The 23722-nt window shown below is 39.4% G+C and overlaps 1 protein-coding gene across 1 annotated transcript in view; it reads left to right on the forward strand.

Annotated features, from left to right (window-relative positions):
• Nucleotides 1-23722, forward strand: part of scml2 (Scm polycomb group protein like 2) — a 48672-nt gene that overhangs the window by 20343 nt on the left and 4607 nt on the right. Inside the window, exons 8-13 of the mRNA XM_036561104.1 lie at nt 9741-10030; nt 11380-11497; nt 12784-12987; nt 16731-16907; nt 17693-17818; nt 20489-20719. Of these exons, the coding sequence (XP_036416997.1) occupies nt 9741-10030; nt 11380-11497; nt 12784-12987; nt 16731-16907; nt 17693-17818; nt 20489-20719 (1146 nt within the window). The remainder of the gene's footprint in view (nt 1-9740; nt 10031-11379; nt 11498-12783; nt 12988-16730; nt 16908-17692; nt 17819-20488; nt 20720-23722) is intronic.

The raw sequence follows: 23722 nt of genomic DNA on the forward strand, positions 1-23722 counted from the left end.
TTGTTGATCAGCCTGAATGGAATAATTCATTAGTTGGGGTCCTCGCATTATTTTAAGGATAAAATGGGCTTGTGAAGCCTGACTTAATTCTTAATAATGTGTACGTGAAACAAGGCATGTTAATTCAAAGCATGCCAAGTTTATTGGTGACAAATTCTGTCTTTGTGGTTTTATAATACACTGTTCCTTGAATAATTATTCTATTGAATAAAGGAGAGTAAAACATCTTTCAAAATTTAATTATTGTTTATTAAAGATGAGGAGAGAATCATGATATAAATAAAGGTAAAAGCAAGTGGAGTTGACTTGAACAATTGCAACAATACAAAAAGAGTAATATGTCCCTTCATGGCAAATAATATAACAATACTGCTTTTATTACAGAAAAATAGAGATGAAGCTTTAGGGATTTAACACTGTCAAGAAAGATTGTCTGTTTTTACATTATTGTATTTTAACACATTCTGTGTTATGTTTACATTTATAGCATTTGGCAGGCGCTCATATCCAGAGCAACTTTCAAAAGTGCTTTGTTGTCCAATCAGAGAACGAATCTTTGCTAGTACAAATTGGTACTAGCAAAGATGCATTTTGTACAATAGGTCAGAGTAAAAGTTACTCCTGAGCTCAGATATTGCTAGAAAACAAGAGGCTATGTTGATACCTAGAGAAAAGAAACAGAATTAGACACAGTGCAATACAATACATTTTAAGTAACAATTAGTTAAGCACAATATGTTTTTAATACACCTATTTTGCATATTAAAATATATATATTTATATATTAGTTATCTGTTCTGGAACTGCCTATTTCTGTTTCTCAGTAATGGCTTCTTGGCAGCTACATGTCCTTTCAGACTCATAGTGTTGAGTTGTCTTCTCACAGTGGAAGGATGGACGGAAACACGTGGATGTTTTTAGATCTGAAGCATCTCTCTCAAAGATGAAACCCTTAGGTGCTGTTTATCTGAAAGGGACAGTTTTGGTGGTCTACCCGGTTTTGCATGGTTGTTAGCATCCCCACTTTCTCTGTATCTTTAATTCATTATGTCCTTTGCTTACTTTGTGTTTTTAACTCAGCAGATGGTCGTTAACAAGTACCATCTTTATAACGAGGCTGACACTGTGTATATAAGGGGGAGCGAGGCTGAATGACATTTTGATTGTTTTATTGGTTTTATCCTCAGGCAGCAAGACCTGTGTTGAGTATGCGTGTGTGTGTGCGGGCGTGTGAGAGAGCAAGCACACACACAAAATGAGTGTGCCAGCATAGCATAACTATTTAAGAAACGAACAGTAGAGAGGAAATCATTCACAGAGGGGTTTCTGTGGCATCCTCATTAACAAGCTGATATTTTTATATCCTGTTTTAAATGCAGTTAGCTGGTTTTGATTGTCAGTACTATTTTTCGTAATTACAAACAAGTGTAATCATTTACGGATTCACTGTAGGTGAAGCATTTTGAGTTAACCGCTTCGACTGATGTCCTTGATTTTACATTGATCAGTATTAATATTAAATAGTCTTAACTCTAGAGAATGCTCAGATCTCAGTTGCTTTTCACTGTATGGAATATTGTAGCGTATGTAAAATAAAACGCTTCAAAATCTGTCTTCCTGGGGGGAGGGGGGAGGGGGTGTCTGGATTAGTCTCTTAATGCATTTTGCATGAGTGTGTTTGTGCTTGAATATGGGTCATCAGGGTGATCTTAGCCTATTGAATAGGAGAGTGTTGATTTGGTCTATTGTGCAGTGACAGACAAAAAGGGAATGTAAGCATCTTCATTTTAAAGGGTTTCCTTTAATACAGAAACAGAAAACAATAGGAAAAGACCTGTGGCTTTTTTCCTTTCAGCATTTTGTAGCTTATTTTTTTAAAGCCAGAGCCTTTTATTATTTTTGAAAATGATTTTAGGAGGGAGTTTGCTGCCACTTCTAATTTTCACTTTAGTGCAATCAGTTACCTATAGGATAAATAATATGTTGTTTTAACAGTTATTTTCGTTTCGATTCGTGTTGACCTTTTTTTCTATTTGTATTTATTCATTTTTGCTATTGTATAAAGGTTAATTGTTAATAGAATTATTTAAGTCGAATCATGGCTTTCACTTTAAATCCTCCTCAGGTGGTCCTAAACCGGTTCGATGGAGAGCTGTTTTTCTTTTGTTTCCTCGGCAGATATGCATGCAGCGTCCCAAACCGCACACTTCTATACTTCACCTACTGCACTTATGAATGCACTTCTAATGGTAATGTTTTTACATAATATTGAGTGCGCGGTTTGGGACGGAGCGTTAGTCTATCTGGCGATATTTCTTATTTGTATTAGATACGCGGCCGCCTCCGCTCTCCATTTCACTCCTCACACAGAACAATAGAGCAGCTTTTCTTAGTAAGTGCTGCTGTTTTCGTCTTTTCCCTACAGACTTGGCATTTTTTCATACTACCCGGAAAAGAAAATGGAGTATAAAATTATATTAAATCCCCACTTTTAGCCTGTGTTTTGTGCTCCTTCGCTTTAAACCTAGTTAGCTAGGTTAACACATTAGGCTTCATTTGCTGAGCAGAAACAAACAGCACTTGAGAACGTTTCTTCCTCCGACTTATGCCTCATTTTTGGCCACCGTTTCCTGCTTACTTAAAGCTGTCTGTCAGCTGGTTCTCCGGGGATTTGTGAATAGGTTTGGGTTACGGCGTGTCTAGCCCCCCCATCACTGGGGCATGTGAGGGCGCTAATGCCCCCAAAACTCCCCACCCAAGCCCTGCTGCTTCTCATCCGTTTTAACCTTTTGCCCCTCCCCCCAGTTCTGAACGCGTGGGAGGGGCTTGGAAAGGCAGGAGACTGATGGTCGCTGTCAATACGGCCGTATTTCTGTTTTCCCCACCTGCATTGCGACAGGCTCCGCCCTCCTGCTATTGGGTTGGCTAGTAGTCCGCACTGTCGGGCTGTGATAGGCGAGCACTCCGTACTCAGGCGTTAGGATTGGCTAATAGTTCTTAGACTTGTAGTCAGTTTGGGGAGTGTTAGCCAGTCGTAGCGCAGCAGGCGGCGTTTATCGGAATATGGGTGGGGAAAATTACACGTCAATACTAGTCTCTGATAACGTCCATACAGTCCTCGTCTCCTGCCCGCCTCCATGCTAATCACTTATTGCCCAGTCACTCGCCGGTATCAGGGCTTTGTTATGCGCTGCTGCCGGAGAGTCACCGCGGACTGTAAAACTCTGCCGAGGGCTCCGCGTTGTTTCTTATAGATCTGCCCAGTAAGACGAAGCGGCAAGCAAGCAACACATGCAGTGTTCGTCCTCAGAAGACGCGGAGATTTGAGCACTGAAGCGCCGGAGAGCCGGTTTTGGGTGAGTTGTTGTTGGTGTTGCTGCTTCTGCTTCTGTTGCTTCTCGAGCTGCCGGTTCGCGGCTTTTGTCTGACTGTTGCGCGCGCGCGCCGATCAGTTAACGTGGGCTCGTTTATTTTTTACATTTTAAAGCTACAATGTCATTAACTGTCAGTACAGAACTACAGGCTTTGTTCCGTTGGCGGTTGAATGTAGAGACTTAACGCGGACTGGTGGTGATATACACGCGGAGCTGGTCGAACCGTGTTCGGTTTTTTATTTGGTTTAATTCTTTTTAGACCTTCCTGCAACACAGCCTTTATATTTTTGTCTCTCAGACAGATTTCACTTAATTATCTTGTCTAATATGAGTTATTACAGTAGGGAATGTCTCTCTGCAGTACTGCAGACTGGAGTGTAGTTCTATCCATAGGTAGAGCTCAGAAAGTTCAGAATACACAATAGTCTGCTATCTACACAGGTTTTAATGTGACTGTGTGTCAAATGGGTTACAGCAAGTCATATATAAGAAATATATTATAATATGAATATAATATATAGTGTACTATAGTATAATAATGTATATGTATTGTATATTCTTAGTGACTCACACAGAAGCATTTTCACCACATTTTAGCTGTTCTGAGTAGTGCCAGTATATTAATTTGGCAGTTTAGCAAAATGTTTGTTTTGTGTGTATAAATAGAAAAATAATGAATACAACGTCATAGCCTATTAATATTGTTTGCCAGTTTTATTTATATGTTTCTGTGAAAAAAAAAAATAAAAAGGAAAAAAAACAACAAAGGAATGCAGCCTTAACATAGGTTTCTTTGTTCAATAAATCAATTTCTATACATATAAATTGATTTATTTAACAAAGAAACCTATATAAAGGTTGCATCTCTTTACTGTTTTATCTGAAGAGCTATTGAGAGTGTTTTGACGTTTAATATCACTAACAGATTGCATTGTTTCATTTAATCACATGAAGCCTGAGGCAACCCACATTTCCCCATTTATGCACGCACACACACACACACACGCACTTCCTTACAACATGTGGTTCTAGTTCTCACTGGGCCAGTGCTTGGCAGTGCGGGCGCGGAGTCCTCCAGGACGAAATGGAAACGCTGCAGAAGAGATGGACTAATTAGCCCGATTGTGTTCTGACACCTCCCTCCCCCTACCCCCACAATAACCGGACCCACACACACACCCACCCACCAGTCTTGACGTTGGTCTGATGCTGGACCAGCACCTGGCCACTACTGGCCCTGCTCATGACCCAGAGGTCAGCGAGTCTTTGGCTGGTGCTGAGTGGACTGATTAGCTCCACATGTTTCTGTAATGAAGAGATGATTAATGGAATAGAAATGCGATCTTCCTCTCAGACCGTTCTGCAGAGTATCTGAATCGTGGAAAGGTCAGGTTTGCTTTGACCCATCAAAAGAATTTTTGAAAGTGTCGGGTTTAGTCTGTTGGGAGATTTTGAAAGTTTGTTTGTGCAGGCCGACATTTTAAGCTCTGTAGTAAGGATCCTTGCCTTCGGGCTTTCTGGAAAAATCCAGTTGGATGCATGTTGTTTGGGCTTCAGTAGTGTAAAATGCTAAAACCTGAGATGAAATTATAAAAGGTCATCATTCTCATTAGATCTTTTTTGTCTTGGCAAGTGCATTTCTTCATTTCTTTGTAGTGAGGGTGCTATCTGAGGCATTGAGAATTGAAATGAGAAACTTGCCATCAGGCTTTCTGGAAAAACAGTTGGATGCATGCTGATTCAGCTTCAGAAGTGGAAAATGTTAAAACAGAAACAAGTTGAAATCGCAATATGTCATAACTTTGATTTAGATCTTTTTGTCTTGGCATGTATCATAATTTCTGAGTAGGGCTGTTTTTCTGGATGTACGCAGATTCACTATACTAACATGCTGAACATTGAAATTGCGAGAAGTCATCATTCTGATTTAGATCTTTTTGTCTTGGCAAGGCTGTTTAATTATTCTGTTACTAAAGGTGTAAGTAAGGGAGAAAAGGCCGTATTGACCACACAAGTGTGCCTCAAAGTGGCATAACATAGGCCCTGAGTGAACTTGCACCTTTCATTAAAAGGAATCACTCACCTATTCTTCTTCCACTTTCTCTCTTAACATCCCCACCAATGCTGCCCCCCACCCGAAGTGAAGCCCAGGGGAGGCAGCTGTGCTTGGGCCCCTGTGAACGCTCCCAGATGTACTTAGGAGAGCTAGCTGCTGCTGACCGCCCTTTCAGCCTCTCTGAAATATGAGCACTTTATCTGATCTCGTTCGAGATGTGCCAGGCAGAGCCAATAAAGGAGGACTTGGCTGCCACTGGAAGAGAAAAAGAGAGAGAAAAGGGGGGAGGGAGGGGGATCTGTGCTTTTGTGCATTTCTCACAAAGCTTCTCCTCGTGCCATTTTACACCTCCATTGATGGATTGGTTGACACTTTGAATTGCAGATATCTGATACTCTGTTGTCCAGTCTCTGAGTGTGTGTGTGTGTGTGGGGGGGGTGGTGGAGGGGATGGGGGGCAAAAAGGCTAAGAATTGCATGCATTAGATGTGTTTGGATAGTGCTGTCTGAAAGCCGAGAGTTGAGCTAAATATTTTATCATCATACCCTCATGGAAGCGTTTGATGAATTTAAGATGAACGAATAGCTGCATTTAAAATGCACAGCATCAGAATTCCTCTCCTTTTTCCTTGACTTTTTTTTTTTCCGTAGCGTTTCCCATTGCATCCACTTCTGCAAAGCCTTGATTTCATTTCGTTTCATTAATGCCTCGCCTAGAGATTTGGGCCCTTTCCCCTTTTTAGTTTAACTCAGTGTGGTATAATATAGTCATGTTACACTACACTGTGGAGTGTTTTATCCTTAGACATGAATATACTCAGAATGCCTATGTCTGGAAGTTAAACAAAGAGGCCGATGGATCCTTAAACCAAGCAGGACATTATTTTGTCAATAAAATCAGCTCCACTGACTTTTCACTATCTCTACAGATCTATCAATACTAATGACTATAAAAACATCATTATTATTATTATGAAGAGGTACTGCTAATGTGTAGAGAATTTGTAAAAAACCAGCAAACCTGCTAAAAATGCTGGGAAGAGTTTGAGAAAATTTTACATTTAGGAACTGACAACCACAGTTGACAGTTAACAGTTCACAACTAACTGTCAGTCAGTTAAGCGCTAGTCTTTAAGCCAGTCGTCTGCCTGTCATCAGAAAGTCAGGTGTGTTTTGTCCCTTAATATGCCCAAGAACCACCTTGACTGACAGAATAACCAACCACAGGCTGGTGTTTTAGCATGATATGTAGGGACAGAGGATGTTTGAACAAAGAGAAGTAGCCAAATACATGTTAATTCATTTGATTATACTTTGACTGACGACATTCAGCTGAAGAAGCTAAGAGCATCCTCAGTCACTTGTTTACTCACCGCAAAGCTGAGAGCTGGATATGAACAAAGAAAGTAGGATGGCTAATCGGTTTAACTGATTCCTGCAGAATAAGCTATACATCTATACAAATTTAGTATAAAACACTGAAATAAATGTAGCTAGCTTCTGCACACAACTAGCAACGTTGTTCTGGCTAGAATTTACTTTCTCTTAGTTTGAAAGGATGCTTTGTTACCCCAGTGATATATCTAATATTAATTCAGAAAATGAGAATTGGGAAATATTTTTACTCAAAGCTGTGCAAGGAGGTTGAGAGACTCATAGCTCAGGTACCCTGATGTGTGCAAATTCATTCAGAGCGCATAAATACAGTGGTTGTTAGGCTGTATCGCAGCCTATCAGAGCAATAAGGCTCCAAAACTACTGTGCAAATCTTCATCTTTTACATTACTCACAGAGATGTCAGGCTAAAACTGAGCCAGACAGCAGGGGGGTATTTCACAAAGCAGGATTTCTCAGTAAGCTGGGTGACTTAAGCCAAATTTGAGGATTGTCCAGTAGGAATGTTCCTTAGCTCCTGTTCTGTTGGGCATGCTTGTGTTTTTTGATTATCAGGCTAACCAAGAATTCCTGCTTTGTGAACATGGCTGTATATCATTTATAGTATAAACGTTATGTAGTTATACAGATAATATATAGTTTCACAGGGGAAAAACATCATTTGTGCTCGAAGAAGACATAGATATAAATTAAGCCTGTAAATAAAAATAATATCTAAAGAGAATGAACATACTTATACTAATATTTTTGACAACACAAAAACCAGCAAGTATTCGTAGCCTGTAAAATGCTGTTTGAGCCAGTCGTCGCAAGTTCTATCTCCTAAAAATGGGTATCGAGGACAGTTTTTTTTAAAAAATTGGTTGGACTATGTTTTAAATAAGTGATGTAAATGACAGTTTGAGCAGCTCCTGAACCGTTAACAGTGTGTTTACAGTGTGTCACTTAACAGCATGTTTTTGTTTTAACATGATACACGGTCCAAAAAAACTTCCCTACCATTTTAAAAGCAAGCAAAGAAAAAATAAACAGACCCTGGACTTATTTTCATATAATACAGTCCCAACTCAACAAAGTGCAAACCCCAACCCCTGAGAAACAAAACCTGGCCAGGTGACCTGGGTTAACTCCTCTGTTAATGGGGATTACCTGTGGCCTCTAGAGGACAGACCTTTGACCACTGAGGTAAAGGGTGGTGGGCAAAATAAACAAAGGAGGCATAGAGCACACTAGCAAAGCCATAGATATCTTACTCGGCACAGTCTCTTCTCTTAGACTGCTTGTTCTGTATATTTGGAGAAAAAGTGATTTGGCATCTGGAAAGACCCCAGTATGTTTGCTGTTTGCTTCTGTCGTTTAAAATCTTGACTGTGGATTGGTAATCTGACCGTTGCAATATGCAAAGAGGCCTCTGCAGGAGAGGAAGCAGCAGAGAGCAGTCAGTCTCAAAGCAGAAGATCAAAGTTGGTTCTTTTTTTTTTCTCTTTTCCATCATGCATGTCTGTGTTTGATCCTGGCTTGTTGAGGGTATGTGGACTGCTTCACCTTAGAGGGGTTCTTAATGTTCAGCAGGGGAAATTAATCCACATATTAGCTTGCATCATGTCCTAACTGTTATATGAGGTAATCATTAATGATTATAATGCTTTATTTTTACTTTCTTGTGCATGTAATCAGACATGCTTATCCACAGCATTTCTGTCATGAACATATTGGTCTTCTGCAGCATCAGTTGCAATAATAAAATATCGTAAGGTGAGCTGCATTTGAAGACCACTTCTTCATTATTACACATTATTACAGTATTACACCTGGCAAAATGACATGATGGAGACCAAAACTGTGGACTTCGTTTCAGGCATTCCTTGCATAGGTTCACCAATGAGCCAAAGCATTATGACCAGTATGCTGTTGGTCCCGAAACAGATACATTGCACTGGTAGTGCCACATTTAAAAACTGACATCAAAAACTGTTGGTGCAGTGATTTTTATTCAACATTTCACATACGATACTGCACTAAATCCAGTTAAACAGGCCTAATTATGCTCTCTTTCTAATGAAGCATGCACTTGGTCAGTGTTCTATAAGTACTGACAAAATCAGTGAGACACTCAGAAAAGCATATTGCTTATCATGATAACTTTAAAATACCATCATATTGGTTACTTCTAATACAGTTGTTGTAAAAAATGTGCACGGGAAAAACCCCTTTTAGTCAGTCAAATTGTGCCATCAGAACTAATTGTAATATAAAAATAATGTACTCTCTCTAATAAATTGAAAATGGAAACATTAACATGTTAATGATAAGGCACTTTCATAAGGACTTTTAGGCATAACCTATTTTTGCTGTATTGAAAAATGTAACGTATCACTACCATATCGCATCAAACCAAATAAGTAATGTTGTGTATCATTACATCCCTAATCTGTGTATCTTGGGATTTGTATTTTATTATGATAGAATCAGCTACTTAATGCCTACTAGTTAGTATTGATAAAAATGCATTTCAGTATTTTATGTATATGTAATGTACATTTCAGCTTTGTTAACCCTAAGGAAGGGACTGTTATCAGTTTTAATTAAATATCACAATAGAAAATTCACTGATAATTCTATAGGTTAACAATTCAGATAATCTTATACGATGACATCTTCAAAAATCACAGTGAAAGTATTCATTGTAGGTTACTACTACAGCATATCTGCAGAACACACACCAGGAGCAGGAAAATGCAGTGTGTGTTAGATAAGTTGCGAGCTGGAAGGAGTAATGCAGGAAACAGTGATCATTCATAGTAGTTGCTAAGATATTAATAAAGCTTTCGACTAATAACTGTAAAATTTGGCTTGGTTAGGGGTTATGTGGGGTCATGTGCTTATGCAGTCTCCTCTTTTTCTTTACCGTTCCAGTCACTCTTCCTAAGAGTCTGATTCCTGCTCTTTGCTCGTCCGGATCGTCCCGCCGCTCCATGCAGTCTTCATACAGGCTGCCGCACCCGCTGCCCCCGCTCCCTGTGCGGAAGGGTGTGAGGGGCCGGCGGCCTAAGAGCCAGACCATCGCCATGCTAAAGGCTGCGGCTGAAGCAGCTGCCGCCGCCTCGCAGAACGGCCAGACGCAGAGCAGTGTGATGAAGAGCCCGGACCTCACACAGCTAGAGCCAAGGCCACACAAAAAGAGAGGACCCAAACCTGGCAGCAAGGTTCAAGATTAGCCTGCTTTATTTTGATCATTTTTTCTATTTGCCTTTATTCATCCAGACACTTAAAGAAATGCATCTGGAGCATCTGAGATTGGTCAGCGATGCTCACAGGACACAATTAAACTTGGGTCAGAGACTCATCCACATAATTGCCTTCTGCGGTGTCAGTATGGCAAAGTCCAATATTCCAGTAACATTTGAGTGAGATAACCTTACGTACGTGAGATTGTGGACATTTCAGGATTTTACAAGGCTTTTCACGATTGTTTTAAGCGAAATACTTAATAATAGCTGAATTTAAAGCTTAGAAATTTTTTTGAGCTTTTTTCTCAATTTTCTCCCCAGTTTAGTCTCGCTAGTCCATCCGTTAGCTAGGTCTCCCACTGGTCAAACAATACTACTTGTGCTGTAAAATCCAGCGTCATCGACAACAACAAATGGTCCGTCATTCAAGGCAATGAATTTCATTGTTTTTTTAATTTATTTGTGCTAGCTAGAACTTTCCTTTCTGATTCTGCAGTTTTGCTAAATTCTGCATGTTGAGCAGTGGTATAGAACGTGTTGTAGAAAAGTTTTTGGATGTTACATCTCCTCTTGATACGCAGGATGGATCAAAGACTATAAATCGTTTGTCTAATGTCCCTTAAAGAAACAAGGCAGTAGTTCTATGCAGACAACTTTTTTTCAATTGTTGATCAACTGCAGCTCAAACTGTCTTAATGTGTCTACGCTGAAAACAAAGAGAGAAATCATTTTTAATCACGGTTTCTCATTCTCATTACCATTAAAATTTGGAACTTCTTCAGTTTTGAAAATTTACTGTAGTCCTATTTAACCTTTTTTTCTCTTTTGCCCAAAAATCGGAATACTGTATTATTCTTTATTATTATTACTAGATTTTTAATCATGTTTTGGTGGCTGAAATTTCACTGCATCCCTTCCTTCTAACAGCTGCTGATATGCGTATTGTATCATCTCTGGATATAGTATGACAAATAAATTGTGCTAATGATTTAAGGATTAGGAAGAAATAAAAATACAAAAGATTATTATCTGAATCTCGTTTAATTTGGTTTTAGTTGGCCTTTGCTTGGTAATGAATGTGAATTGGGGTTAACTTGTCAGAAGGAATTATCCAAATGTAGTGTTTATTCACCATGAAGAATCGTTTCCTCCTGAACGCTTCATTAACCATGTCGTGGGTGACTTAACAATAGTCTCGATCATGTTTCAGATAGACCCCTAATTTCAGTTGCGGGTCAGTGGCAGTCAAGGCTAGGCCTTTGTTGTCTGTTAACATTGTTTTCACTCTCCACCTCACTGTCTTCTTTCTCTCTTTCCTTCTCCAGAGGAAACCCAAAATTCTTCAGTCTCTCCCCAGCTCGTCTCTGTCTTCCTCCCTGTCTGTTTCTGATGGCAGGCTGTCCAGTCTACAGATGACCAAAGACTCTGGAGTTCTGTCAACAGGTGAAATATAGTCTTCTACAGTCTAGTCTGGCTGTCAGTTAATGGTGAATGGTCAGTTATGTGTAGAAACCTCGAACAGTAGAAACTCAAAAGCCTCCTTCTCAGAATTCTTGGGAATTATTTTTTTTATTTTTCATCTGTCCTCTTCACATAAAAAGCCCAGCTGCCTCATCTCCATTCCTACGGAGCTTAATTCAGAACTGATCTTCACTGTGGAACTAATCAGAATGGAAAATATTTGGCTTAAAATGCTCCTTTAAGATTTGATTGTGATCTCTTATCATAAACAAGACCTTTGCAACTGTTTCCCATCAGAATGGAACAGTTGAGAAACTTGTTTGGACAAGTTGCTGAAAAATTGCCTGTAGGTTCAACAAGATACGCAGATATGTCAAAGAGATATAAAGTAATTTATATTGCTTGAGAAAAAAACTCATAAAGCCACAGAGGCACTAATAAATAAATTCCTTAATTTTTTTTATTTCCTTCCTGTATGTGTCTACCTCCGTGTATGTTACTGTGTTACATTTTCATCATTTCTCATATTAATTAATGTTGTTATTTCACTTAAAAATACAAATAATTACATTGCAATATTAAACATGTAACATGCAATATATAACATGGGTTGTGCGTTGGACCCCTTTCCCTGAGCGGATGAATCTGGTAATTGTGAGCAAGTTGAAAGAGTATTTGAATAAAGTTTGGTCAAAACATTCAAAAAAGAATCAACCAAAAACATCCAGCCAAAAGTGTCTTGTGGGCAGCGTCTCGTGACCACTAATGAAGGACTAGAGGATGATCAATACAAACTGTGCAGCAACAGATGAGCCACTGTCTCTAACTTTACATCTACAAGGTGGACCAGAGTGGACAGTGTATGTGGACACACTGTTTAAAAACTCCAGCAGCACTGTTGTGACTGATCTTCTCGTACCAGCACAGCACACGCTAACACTGCGGCCATGACAGTGTCTTTGAAGTGCTGAGAATGATCCACTACCCAAATAATAACTGTTCTGGGGTCCTGTGGGATCCTGACCATTGAAAAACAGGGTGAATGGGGGTTATAAAGTATACAGAGAAACAGATGGACTACAGTCTGTAATTGTTGAACTACAAAGTGCAGCTATATGCTAAGTGGAGCTGATGAATTAGACGAAGAATGTAGATACTTCATGAAGTAGGTGGCTTAATGAAGTGGCCAGTTGGTGTATAATTTAGTGTCAGCTATTAATACATGCATTATTTCAAACGTTACTCACACGGATTATCCTGTTTTTTAGTGTGCGTCTATGTGAATAAACATGGTGACTGCGGCCCACATCTGGACCGTAAGCTGATGCTGCAGCTGCCTGATCATTTCGGGCCGGGCCCGGTCAACACGGTTCTGCAGCACGCTGTGCAGGCGTGTGTGGACTGTGCCTACCAGCCCAAAGCTCTCTTCAGCTTCCTCCAGTCACAGTCTGACGGTGGAGAGATCATCCGAGGTAGGACCCCATTGTGTGTGATTTCTGTGTCTGTAAGGTGTGGGGCAGTTCTTGAATTTCTCACAATGGCTCTATGTGTCCAAAAGTTTGTAGACACCTACTCATTCAGGGTTTGTTCTAAAATCAAAGGTATTAATAGGAGTTTTGTCCTGCTTTACTTCAGTAACAGCTTCTAGTCTTCTAGAAAGGCTTTAAACTAGATGTTAGAGCATTCAGCCACAAAAACATTAGTGAGGCCAGGTCCTTACTCCAACTCATCCCAAAGGTATTGGATGGATCTCCATCCAGAGAACACAGTTACACTGCTACACAGCCCAGTGCTGTGGGGCTTTGTATCTTTCTAGATGACGCTTGGCATTGGACATTGGTGCTCCAGAGCGTCCCATTCTATTGGCAATGCTTTTCTATAGAAATTGTACAAACTGTACAACTGAACACCTGTGTCAGCAATGTGTACACCTTAAATAATCTGAATTCACTAATTAGGAGTGTATAGTGCAACTAAAACTGCTAATGGAGTTGTGTAGAAGCACACAATTCAGTGCTAAAAGCTGTTGCTTTATTTGAGGAAAGATATAAAACAAATGTAGTTACCTACAATATTGTGTAAAAAAATCAGAGACCACCCTTCATGTATTTAATTTCCAGTCGGAACAGCTAGTTATTCATTATCAGGAGATATTTCCAAAACTGCAGTTCAAAAGATTAATGAACAATATAGAAAAAATTAGGACTACTAGCATGACCTGGTACATCATCAAAACTGTCAAGGTCAGATAAACAGCACTTACGGCTTTCATGTCTGAGAAAATCAAGCTCCACTCCTGCCTCAGAACTAAAAATTCACAAGTGTTTTTGTCCATCCTTCCACTGTGAGATGACAGTTCAACACTGTCTGAAAGGATGTGTAGCTGTCAAGGAGCTGTTACTGAGAAAAAGAAATGAACAAGAAAAAGAGCATTTGCACTAGAACATCAAAACTGGACATATGAGATATGGAGTAATGTTTTTGGTCTGGTGAGCCTAAATTTGTTCTTGGATCGTGAGAAGCAGAAAATGCAACTAAGTTCTAAGACTGAACTTTGGAGGTGTGGAAAAATATCCGTGCAGGTTTCTTTGAAAAACTGAAAGCAGCACTCTCAAAACAATGGCAGCTGTGATAAAGGCAAAGTGTGGACACACTTTATAACAAAATACTAAACATTTTGAAATTATATTTAGTTATTGAGACTTCTCTGCGACTTGCTGCTTTTTTCTTTAAAAAGATGGATTCTACTTAATGGCTGTTCTCACTGGAAATTAAATAAATCAAGGGTGGTCCCCGCCTTTCCACATTACTGTAATTGTTTAATCATATAGCACAAGCATTCTAAACCATGTCGTCCTCTTCTGCTTATGATTCACATGACAATGTGATGTTATTTGAAAGTTTAGAATGCTCACTTTCAGTAGTTTTTCTCTGCTTGTTTCAGTAGGTGAAGACAGAGAAATAATTATGCTTTTTTATCACTAATGCGTAGGTTAATTCTAAGGGTCAAATGCAGAACATTGTGGAAAGTGTTGTTATTATTATGAGGTCCAGGATTTTAACACTAGAAGTAAAGAGTGTGACCCACCGAGCCCTTGCATGTGTGAATATATAGATATGAAAGAATATGAAAAGCCTGTGTGTCCATGTGTTTTATACCAGAGCTTATAAAAAGTGGAAATCTCTTGTGTATGTGTGTGTGTGTGTGTGTGTGTGTGTGTGAGTGTTTGTGAAAGCACAGCTGATGTAATCTGGCTGAAGGTAATGAAGAATGACATCTGTGTGTAACCTGGTTTGGAGCGTTTGATTGGGGCTCTCCCCAGGGGAAGAATATAGATGTGTGTGGGGAGTGGAGGGGGGCTATGTTGGTTTGGCCATCTGCTGTGCTGGTCTGACTCCCTAATTTAGCCAGACCCTCACAATGGAAGAGGGAATAGCAACAAAGGAATCCCCCTCATGCTTGGAAATACATGAGAACAGCTTCTCTTATTAACCTTCTAATATAGTGCACACTTTTGATGCACATATCACTTTTCCCCTTACGACGTAGAGGTTCCTACATTGTAAAAAATGGTTTGTCTGTTCAAGCTAAAATAAATACTTCATATAACAAGCTATTTAAGTGGATTTATTCAACTGAAATAAATGCTTTGAATGAAACAATGCCAAGCAAAATAGAAACATGAACAAAAAACAATATTGAACATAAATTCCATCCTTAAGAAAACTTTAAATTTACTTCTGCATTGTTCCACTTTTTTTACAGTGTAACTTTATACCTCTCATCCTTCTGTAATTGCAGCTCTTGCGATTTGAAAATAACATTCTTTCAAATTGCGATTTTGATATAAAAACCCAAAAGTTCAGTTAGCACGCTGGTTCCAAAATCCAGACTGCTGATTGGCTGTCCACACTAAATTCTGTAAGCAAGTTATTGTCAGTTCTTGTTAAAACTTGTACGCTGCTCCTTTGATTACTCTGGAGTTCATGGTACATATGTGGTCTGTAAATACACACTTGAAACACATCACACTCATTTCTGCTTTAAGCCACAGCCACTTTCATTTGATCAATATAAAAAATTTATTTGGTCTATTTAACATTTAGAAGTGCAAATAGCAGTGTTTCAAGTTACATCTACTACAGTCTTTTCAATTTCAGTTTCACTTTAGTTAGTTACTTTTAGTTTAGTTTTTATTTTTGGAAAATAATAGTTTTAGTTTAGTTTGATTTAGTATTGTGGTACATGTTTTTGGGCGGTAAAGAAGGGCCTAGTTCGATTCCCCAGCCCGGGCGATCAGGGTCCTTTCTGTGTGGAGTTTGCATGTTCTCCCCTTGTTTGCGTGGGTTTTCCTCCGGGTGCTCCGGTTTCCTCCTACAGTCCAAAGTCATGCAGGCAGGCCAGTTGGATATGGTAAATTGCCCCTAGGTGTGAATGTGTGTATGAATGCATATCTTTGTGTCTGCCCTGTGATGAACTGGCAACCTATCCAGGGTGTTTTCTGCCTTTCGCCCAATGACCACTGGGATAGGCTCCAGCACCCCCCCGTGACCCATTTGGATAAAGCGGCTTAGATAATGTGTGTGTGTGTGTGTGTGTGTGTGTGTGTGTGTGTGTGTCTGTAAATGTTTTGTCACAAACCAGGCCTAAAAAGCAGGCCAAATTGGACCATATAAATGTCTTTAGATGAGTTTTACAGTGCTAAATTAGCTCTACAGTTGGCTATGCTCAGATGCTCAAAGACATTGCGACACAGAAAACATTATACCCCCCACCACCTTTGGAATACTGTTTTGTTTTGCAGTGGACATTGTGGTTTAGAGTTTTGTGTTTTTTTTAAACACTAGTTTCCATTTTAGAAATAGTTTTTGCTAATGTTTATGATGATCCTGAACGGTATTGGTATGTGTGTTGAACCCAGCCTTACTAGTGATTATAATACTTATGTTGTAGTAAAATTGATAATTATATCATTGTAACTTAACATGCAGTAATGTAAAGAGATTATTTTCCAAGTCATTTCCATTGGGCCTTTCATCATAAAGTATCTGCACAGTGTAAAAGACAGCTGATGTATTCAAACTGGAGTGGTTGATGGACGTTTTATTGTGACTGTAATAATATGCTTTCTCTGTCTTTCTCTCTCTTACTTTCTCTGGCTGATCTCCATGCTCTCTCTCTCTCTCTCTCTCTCTCTCTCTCTCTCTCTCTCAGTTCGCTCAGATGGAGGGATTCACTATGTTAAGTTGCCTCGTGCCTCCAGTGCTTCATTTGTGCTGAGATTCCTGGAGACTTTGTGCCATCACCTGCAGTGTGAAAACATGTTCAGCAGCCAGCCTTTCAGTCCACTCACTGCTAACAAACACAACGCCTACGACAGGGGCAAGTCAGGTACATGTGCTGGTGCTGCAAGAGGGCTGCATGATTAATCAGATTTTTATCATAATTTTAAGTTACAGACTTTATTGGTCCTATACTCAGTCTGGGAGCAGTATAGCGTTGCCAGCAAAGCAGTGCTGCCTGGGCCAGTGGGGGGGGGTCAAGTTGCCCAAGGGCACATCTGTGTATACCCAGTCAGTCTTGGGATTTGAACCCGCTACCTCCTGGCATCATCATCAGTATGAGTGTTCGTAATAAACACATTGCAATGGGCTACGATGCACCAAAGTTGCATAGTTATATTGGAGGGAATGTATCTTTAGGACACTGCTCATCTTGGATAGTAAATAAAATGGCTGTAGGCATTGCGACACCTGGTTCCTATCACCACCACTGTAGAGAAATCTAGTTTGTAAGTTTCTCTACAATGAACCATTTCACATTTGACCACTCTGAATGACTTTCTTTACATCTCAATGATGGAATTATAAGGAAATTTATAAAAATCACTGGACTATTGTCTAAAAAAATCAAGGCTTACACATCCAGTCAGAGAAACACTGAAATTTTCTCAAACTGTCATCACAGTATTGAATACCGAAATATATTTCAGTTTATTGAAAAAAACATTAGTAAACCCTTAATGTTAAAAACTGTTGCATGGCTGATTTTGCTAATTAGGTTCCCTTTTTTCTCATAATTGAAGTCATATGGTTAAAACAAATACCTGCGTGCGCCAGCACTGAATATCAGGGGCCTAATGACTCACACAGTTTATTTGCTGCTTTGGCCTTCAGTAAAGGAAGAGACATCAGAGGCCTTATCTATAGCACGGAGCAGCAGGCGTTTCAACAGAGACTCCTCCACTTACAGTACCCCGATGTCCCCCAACCCACAGAGAGCGGACACACACTCTTCAGAAGGTATATTCATCAGAGCTTTGTCTTTTGTCTGTCTGTTTCTGTATATTTGTCTGGTGTGTTCTAGTATGTGCAAACACAAATACATCCACTCAACTGCATGACACACCACAGTTAAAGGGTCATTTCACATGCTCATTTTTCAGCCTCTCATTATGTCTTAAAAGGAAAACAGTTGTTTTTGTTACTGTGCCTTTAAGCCTGGCATACGTAAATGACATCTGTTCTGATTGGTTGCCCTTTATTGTATTTAATTCAATAAGCAGTTTCGGCTGCAACACATAACTTAAGCGCCAATCTTCGATTTAATTTTCCAAGATTTGGGTACTTTAAGGCTGTTTATACGCCTAGTTTCTCCACTGGGTTCAGTTGGTTACACATTTCAGCTGCTAAAGTGCACCAAATTATACACATAGGTGTTCACTGATTGGTCAGAAATTTGGCATAAACCTCCCAGTGCCCTTTTCAGAGAGATCTTGCAGTGTTCTTGTGAGCAGAGGCGCTTGAATTAATTGGCTGAATGGAGTGCTTCCTGCTGCTGCAGCTGAAAGCCCCATGGCAGGAGTTCACTGCTTCCATTCACTCCCTCATTAACCACTCATCCATTCCCAATGATTAAAACTCTCCTTCGTCTAGCACCCATGCCTAATTAATGTGCCCACATTGTTAACTAATTAAGTGCCCCAGACATTGTAAGGCTATTGGCAACCTGTGGTTTTATGATTTTTTTTTTTCCTTTCGGTGCTGAAGTGAGTGCAGTGGCTCGAAGGTAATTTAGCCACATGGGGATGTGGGTGTGGTCTGTGTGTATTTGCAGCTGTGAGGGGATTGCTGTGTGTTGAGTCAGATTTGTGCATGTGCGAATCTTGCTGAATAGAACATTTCTTTTGTGTGTGCATTACTTTTAACCTCTCGGTTTAGACGTCTTTCTAACTCGAAGCTGACGAATATATTGGTTGACTGATAATTTCAGTTGATATTGTTGACGTGCGGTTTTATTGTATTGTTGAAAATACTAAAAAATACAGACCTTTGTGTTACTTTAGACCTATTTTTTTTTATTAATTTATGTATTTTTCTTTCATATACCTTGACCACTTTTAATGATGAAAAAGCTACTCCCCGCCTGAGTCATGTAACGAAAGCGGAAATGAGCAGAGATTTGAGCACAAATGATGAATCAACTTCAGTGTGTGAAATCAAGCGCCTGCCTACTACCACCTCATTAGCATATTATTTACATGACACACACCCTAATTTATGCAGCTGTTTCAGTAGAGAGCCAATAAAACAGCATTCAGTAGCTCTTGAGCCAATGGCTGTGTTCGTAGGTGGAGTTTGAAGTCAAGTGGTGAGTGCACTGCTCCCCCTACTGACCAACGTTTGTGTTAAAATTACACAACTTGAAAGAATAAAATGTGAAATTAACAGAACATCTTTGAATGATATAATTGTGTAGTGTGATTATTTCCCTATAATAACACATGTAAATGCTGTATTATTTCAGTGTGTGAGATGTTTTGTATTTTGTATTTTTTTAGCTGGTGTCAGTAGTATAAAACAAAAGCACATTGTAAACAAGTCATTAAATGGAACAGGGAATAGTTGCAGTATTTGTTTATACCAATGTGCATGTAAAATAAGTACACTTTTGTACTGGATTGCCATGTGCAGAAATTATTAGTATTGTTGTTATTTTTAATTTTTACTCTTATTGGTATTTGGTGTTTGGATGATACAGAATAGTTTGGTTACTTAACCACAAATCAGGCATTTATGTTGTTCAGCTTGTTAAACTAATATGCTCAGATTCACACACATTCCTACCAGACATGAGTTTAATCATATAGATACCCTAAAGATGAAATCAATGAATGACTACAACTGTCAGTGAAATTCTCATGCGCTCATTTTCCAATCAGATTTGACCGAATGCAACTTTATGAATAAAGGCCAACATGAGTTTCAGCTTTTTGCTGGAGTTGAAGAAATTTGACATATATTAATATAAAATCATCAGACAATATTATTGGTAATCTAAATTTTCAGCCCCTTAGAATCTGTCTAACATTAGTTTTAAAGTGAAGGCTGCAGCCGAGATAGGAGAAACCTTACTAGCGCTGATATCTGAAAGCATTCTGCAGTAGTGTCTGGTACCTGTAGTGCTGAAGTGTATTTCACTATGCTTTAAATATTTTGGCAAAAATCGACATTTTTCACTTTTTGCAAATGTGGTCATCCAAAACATGTCTGGTGTCCAGCACTGCCTCTTTAGTTTTTTCACTGAACCTGCAAGGCTAATGTAGCTCAACAAGTAATGGAAGCTTATAAATCAACTGTGAACAAAATGCATGGATAAAATCTCACACATGTGCGGTCAAGATGTTAAGTAATCTCATATAGACTTTGTAATGTGGTTTCTGATGCTGTATGACTTACTGTTATCTATAAAAACGGATAAAAGTACAGACAAAATGCAGACTTCCTGCTGCTACTCTTTGTAGATATGCAGTGTTCTTTTGTCCACTGCAAGCTTCAGATACCAAACATGTTTTGACTGTTCAAAACGTGGAAATTTGATTTTCTGCTTGACTGTTCCATCATGCACATACTCCTCATTGTATGCCCTTCAGATTGTACTTTTTACTCGGTCTTACTGCTGCTTCCTCTCAGCAGAAACTCTCCCCCACGCTGAAAATGGTGTTGCTACAGACCAGCACTTCGCTGAGGAGCCCATGGACACCAGCTCTGTAGCATCTCGGCCTCCTGCCCAGCGGAGCACGTCCGAGTACCGCGGTACGGCCAGCAGCAGCCCGCACTACACCTCCCAGCCTCCCCCTCTCCGCCGCATCACCTCCAACCCGGCCGAGCTGGCCACCACACGCACACACAGACGAGTGGAAGGTACGCTATGTAAGAGAGCTTTGCTTCATAAACATTTACTTTTGCAGCCTTTAAGCAACATCATAATGTTATTTTTGATTCTAGTGCATATTAGACAATATCATTTTGTATTTATATTTTAATTGTGTACTCCAATACTTTTAGTTAAATATGACTGATATGACTTAGACTGGGGGTCTCAGCGACAGCTTCATATAGCCAGTCACATGTTTTCAGTTTATCCTTAAATCTGGCCTGCAGATTTTTTTTTTGGTTTCACTGTGACTAAATATTCATGTCTGATGAGTAAATTTGTTTCACCCACCATGGTGGCTGGTTACCCAGTATATGCTATATAAAATCAGCTTAAGCTGATGCTTATCGTGTTAAAAGCAAAAACAGAGCGCCGACTTGACTTGCATGCAAGAGGAAACATTGAAACACCATCCTTAAATATTATTGTAATTTAGGCTGATTGTTAAATCTGCCTTTATCGATTCATTCATTGTAGCAGTGGATACAGAATGTCAGAACTGAGGAATGAATGGAATTATAAAAGAAATCTAACAGATTTAACCACCTTGTAAACGCTTCTCTCACATTTACTTAATTCACATTCAGCAGAAACACCTCTACAATCACAGTAAGACCTGTATAGTTCCACTGTTAATTGTAAGTTTACAGCATGTAATTGAACACTGAAATAGACTTTTGCTTCTCCTCCTCCTCCTATTGCTCTCCTTTCTCTCTTTCTAAATTTGGAAAATGTTTAATATTGATATGCGTGCTAGAAGACTAAATAGAGTGAGTCACAGTGGTCAAAAAACCTATTTTTTCCAGCACTATACACAATTTGCCTGAAAAAAAAAAATCACAGAGATTTGTATCCTAATGAGACTAAAATTATCAGACAACCTCTCAGTTTGGTGAAAAACAGTAGTTAATTCGGCCTGTAATTTTCTCATGGAGGGAGAAAAACACAGACGTGGCTGATTTAGCTGCCGATAAAATCACAGAGGAGCGCCTGTAAAAGAGGACCCCACGTAAATTTAATCCCATCCAGAAAGGAATTTAATGCCTGTAATAGAGCTTAAAATATTTGTCGGAAATTGACAGGAACCGATTATTCATGTCGTGGTTTTACCAGCTTCAAACATCTGTTCAGGTTCATGTTTCCCACTCTCATCATCCGTCTTCTAAACAGATTTTTTTTTTTTTAACTTTATTCTTCCACCCTACTTTTATTACCTTGAACAGTTTTTAATCTAGTACACTGGCACAGAGGCCTTCTAGGACCAAGGGCCTTCTTTTGAAGTTCATTTCTCAGCGGTGTGGTGAATGAATGTCATTGCTTAGTGTGAATAACTGTATAAACACCTTTATCATTCCGCCACAGCACTAGACAGCTTTCAGCATGCACCAAGATTAAATATGGACTAAATCGCGGTGACACTTTAACCCCCCCAAAATAAACATCCCGGTAAGCTTGAATAGGCTTTACAGAGACTTGATTGCTCGCTTACCGATGAGCGATGCAGTGGTTCTTTGTGTTTTAGTACGTCACATAGTTTTGGTTACAAATGACATGATTCTAAAAGAATGGTGCCTTTTTCTGCCGTTTTTATAACGTCCTACTTTTGCATGTTTTGGTTTATGCCTTTCAGTGTCAGAATACACACTGCAGTACCATCTGCTTGTGTGACCCACACTTCACAAATAATTTAGATGTGCTTCAGCTTCCAAGGTTCCATTACTGGTTAGTGAGAGATTCACAATGGCTTAAAGATGCTTGTGCAGTCAGGTGTAGTAGTTCAGCCAGATTTAAAATGTGGCCTTTGTTCCATGATTAGCAAACGTACAGTACTGTGCGAGTCATAGACCACCCTTTCATTGATTTATTTTCTAATTAACATCATCCGTATTTGGTAGGGGTGGGAATCTCTAGGCACCTCACGATTCGATTACGATTCAGAGGGCTGCGATGCGATTATAAAACGATTATCGATGCATCTCGATGCATCTTTCTTCTCTATGTAGCATTTATATTTTCTCACTGTGAGCTCAAGTTTCGAGTTCAAGTTTCAAGTTTATTTGTCACTTGCATAACATGTCAGGACATTTATGCATTGAAATGCTTGTGGTGAGGCTCAGCTAATCACTCTACAGAAAGTAAATAAGTAAAAATAAAAATACAAGAAAAACCAACTGAAATATATTAAATATACACAAAATATATACAGAATATAGAGACAATATACATTTTAAAGTGACTAAGTGACTCAGTACTTTTAAAGCAAAGTATTTATAATGATCCATAATGAATTTACTTCCAATATCTATTATTAATAAATCAAATGGAAGTGATGTGGCAAGTGAACTAGAAGGCTCTCATTCAGTGCTCTTGTTTGGAGCACGAGAAGCTGCTTAAAATGCGATAAAATGCGCAGTTACGGTGAAATAAGATCCAGTGGTGATGGATGTCCACGCAGCACATGTTACAGCTATTCTAACCGTTTTCTTTAGTGATTTTATAACTTCGGTTTTGGTCTCGTTATAGAGACGGGGGGGGGGGTCGCTGTGTCAGTAAAATGTCTTTGAGACGGGTCGTGTGCAGAACTGCAGGTCACATAGCAGCGATGCGTTATTCGCATTTATAAGCGCTGCTGTTGGTTTCCTGGTACGTTAAATCTGCAACGAGAGACTGTGAAACACTAAAAAGTGGCGAAGCTGAAGTCGCTTCTTTTTCGAATTCTCCCGTTCCACCTTAAATGGTGCCACATCAGAATTTAAGGTGGAACGGGTAAATTCGAACAAGAAGCTGGAGAATAAGAAGCGACTTCAGCCTCGGAAAACAGTCGAACGTTCAGAGACATTTAACTGATCAACTTCTGAGGAAAGGTTTTCTGGCGGAGATGGGAGGAAAGCGGCTATAGGCGAAGCTTAAAGCAGAGCGAAGTAAATCTGCGTTTTCGTTTATATTGTTTAGCCTATACTAGGACATCATCACATACTGAGACATACTGG

The sequence above is a fragment of the Colossoma macropomum genome, unplaced genomic scaffold (assembly GCF_904425465.1).
Source record: "Colossoma macropomum unplaced genomic scaffold, Colossoma_macropomum, whole genome shotgun sequence".
Classification (NCBI taxonomy): Eukaryota; Metazoa; Chordata; class Actinopteri; order Characiformes; family Serrasalmidae; genus Colossoma; species Colossoma macropomum.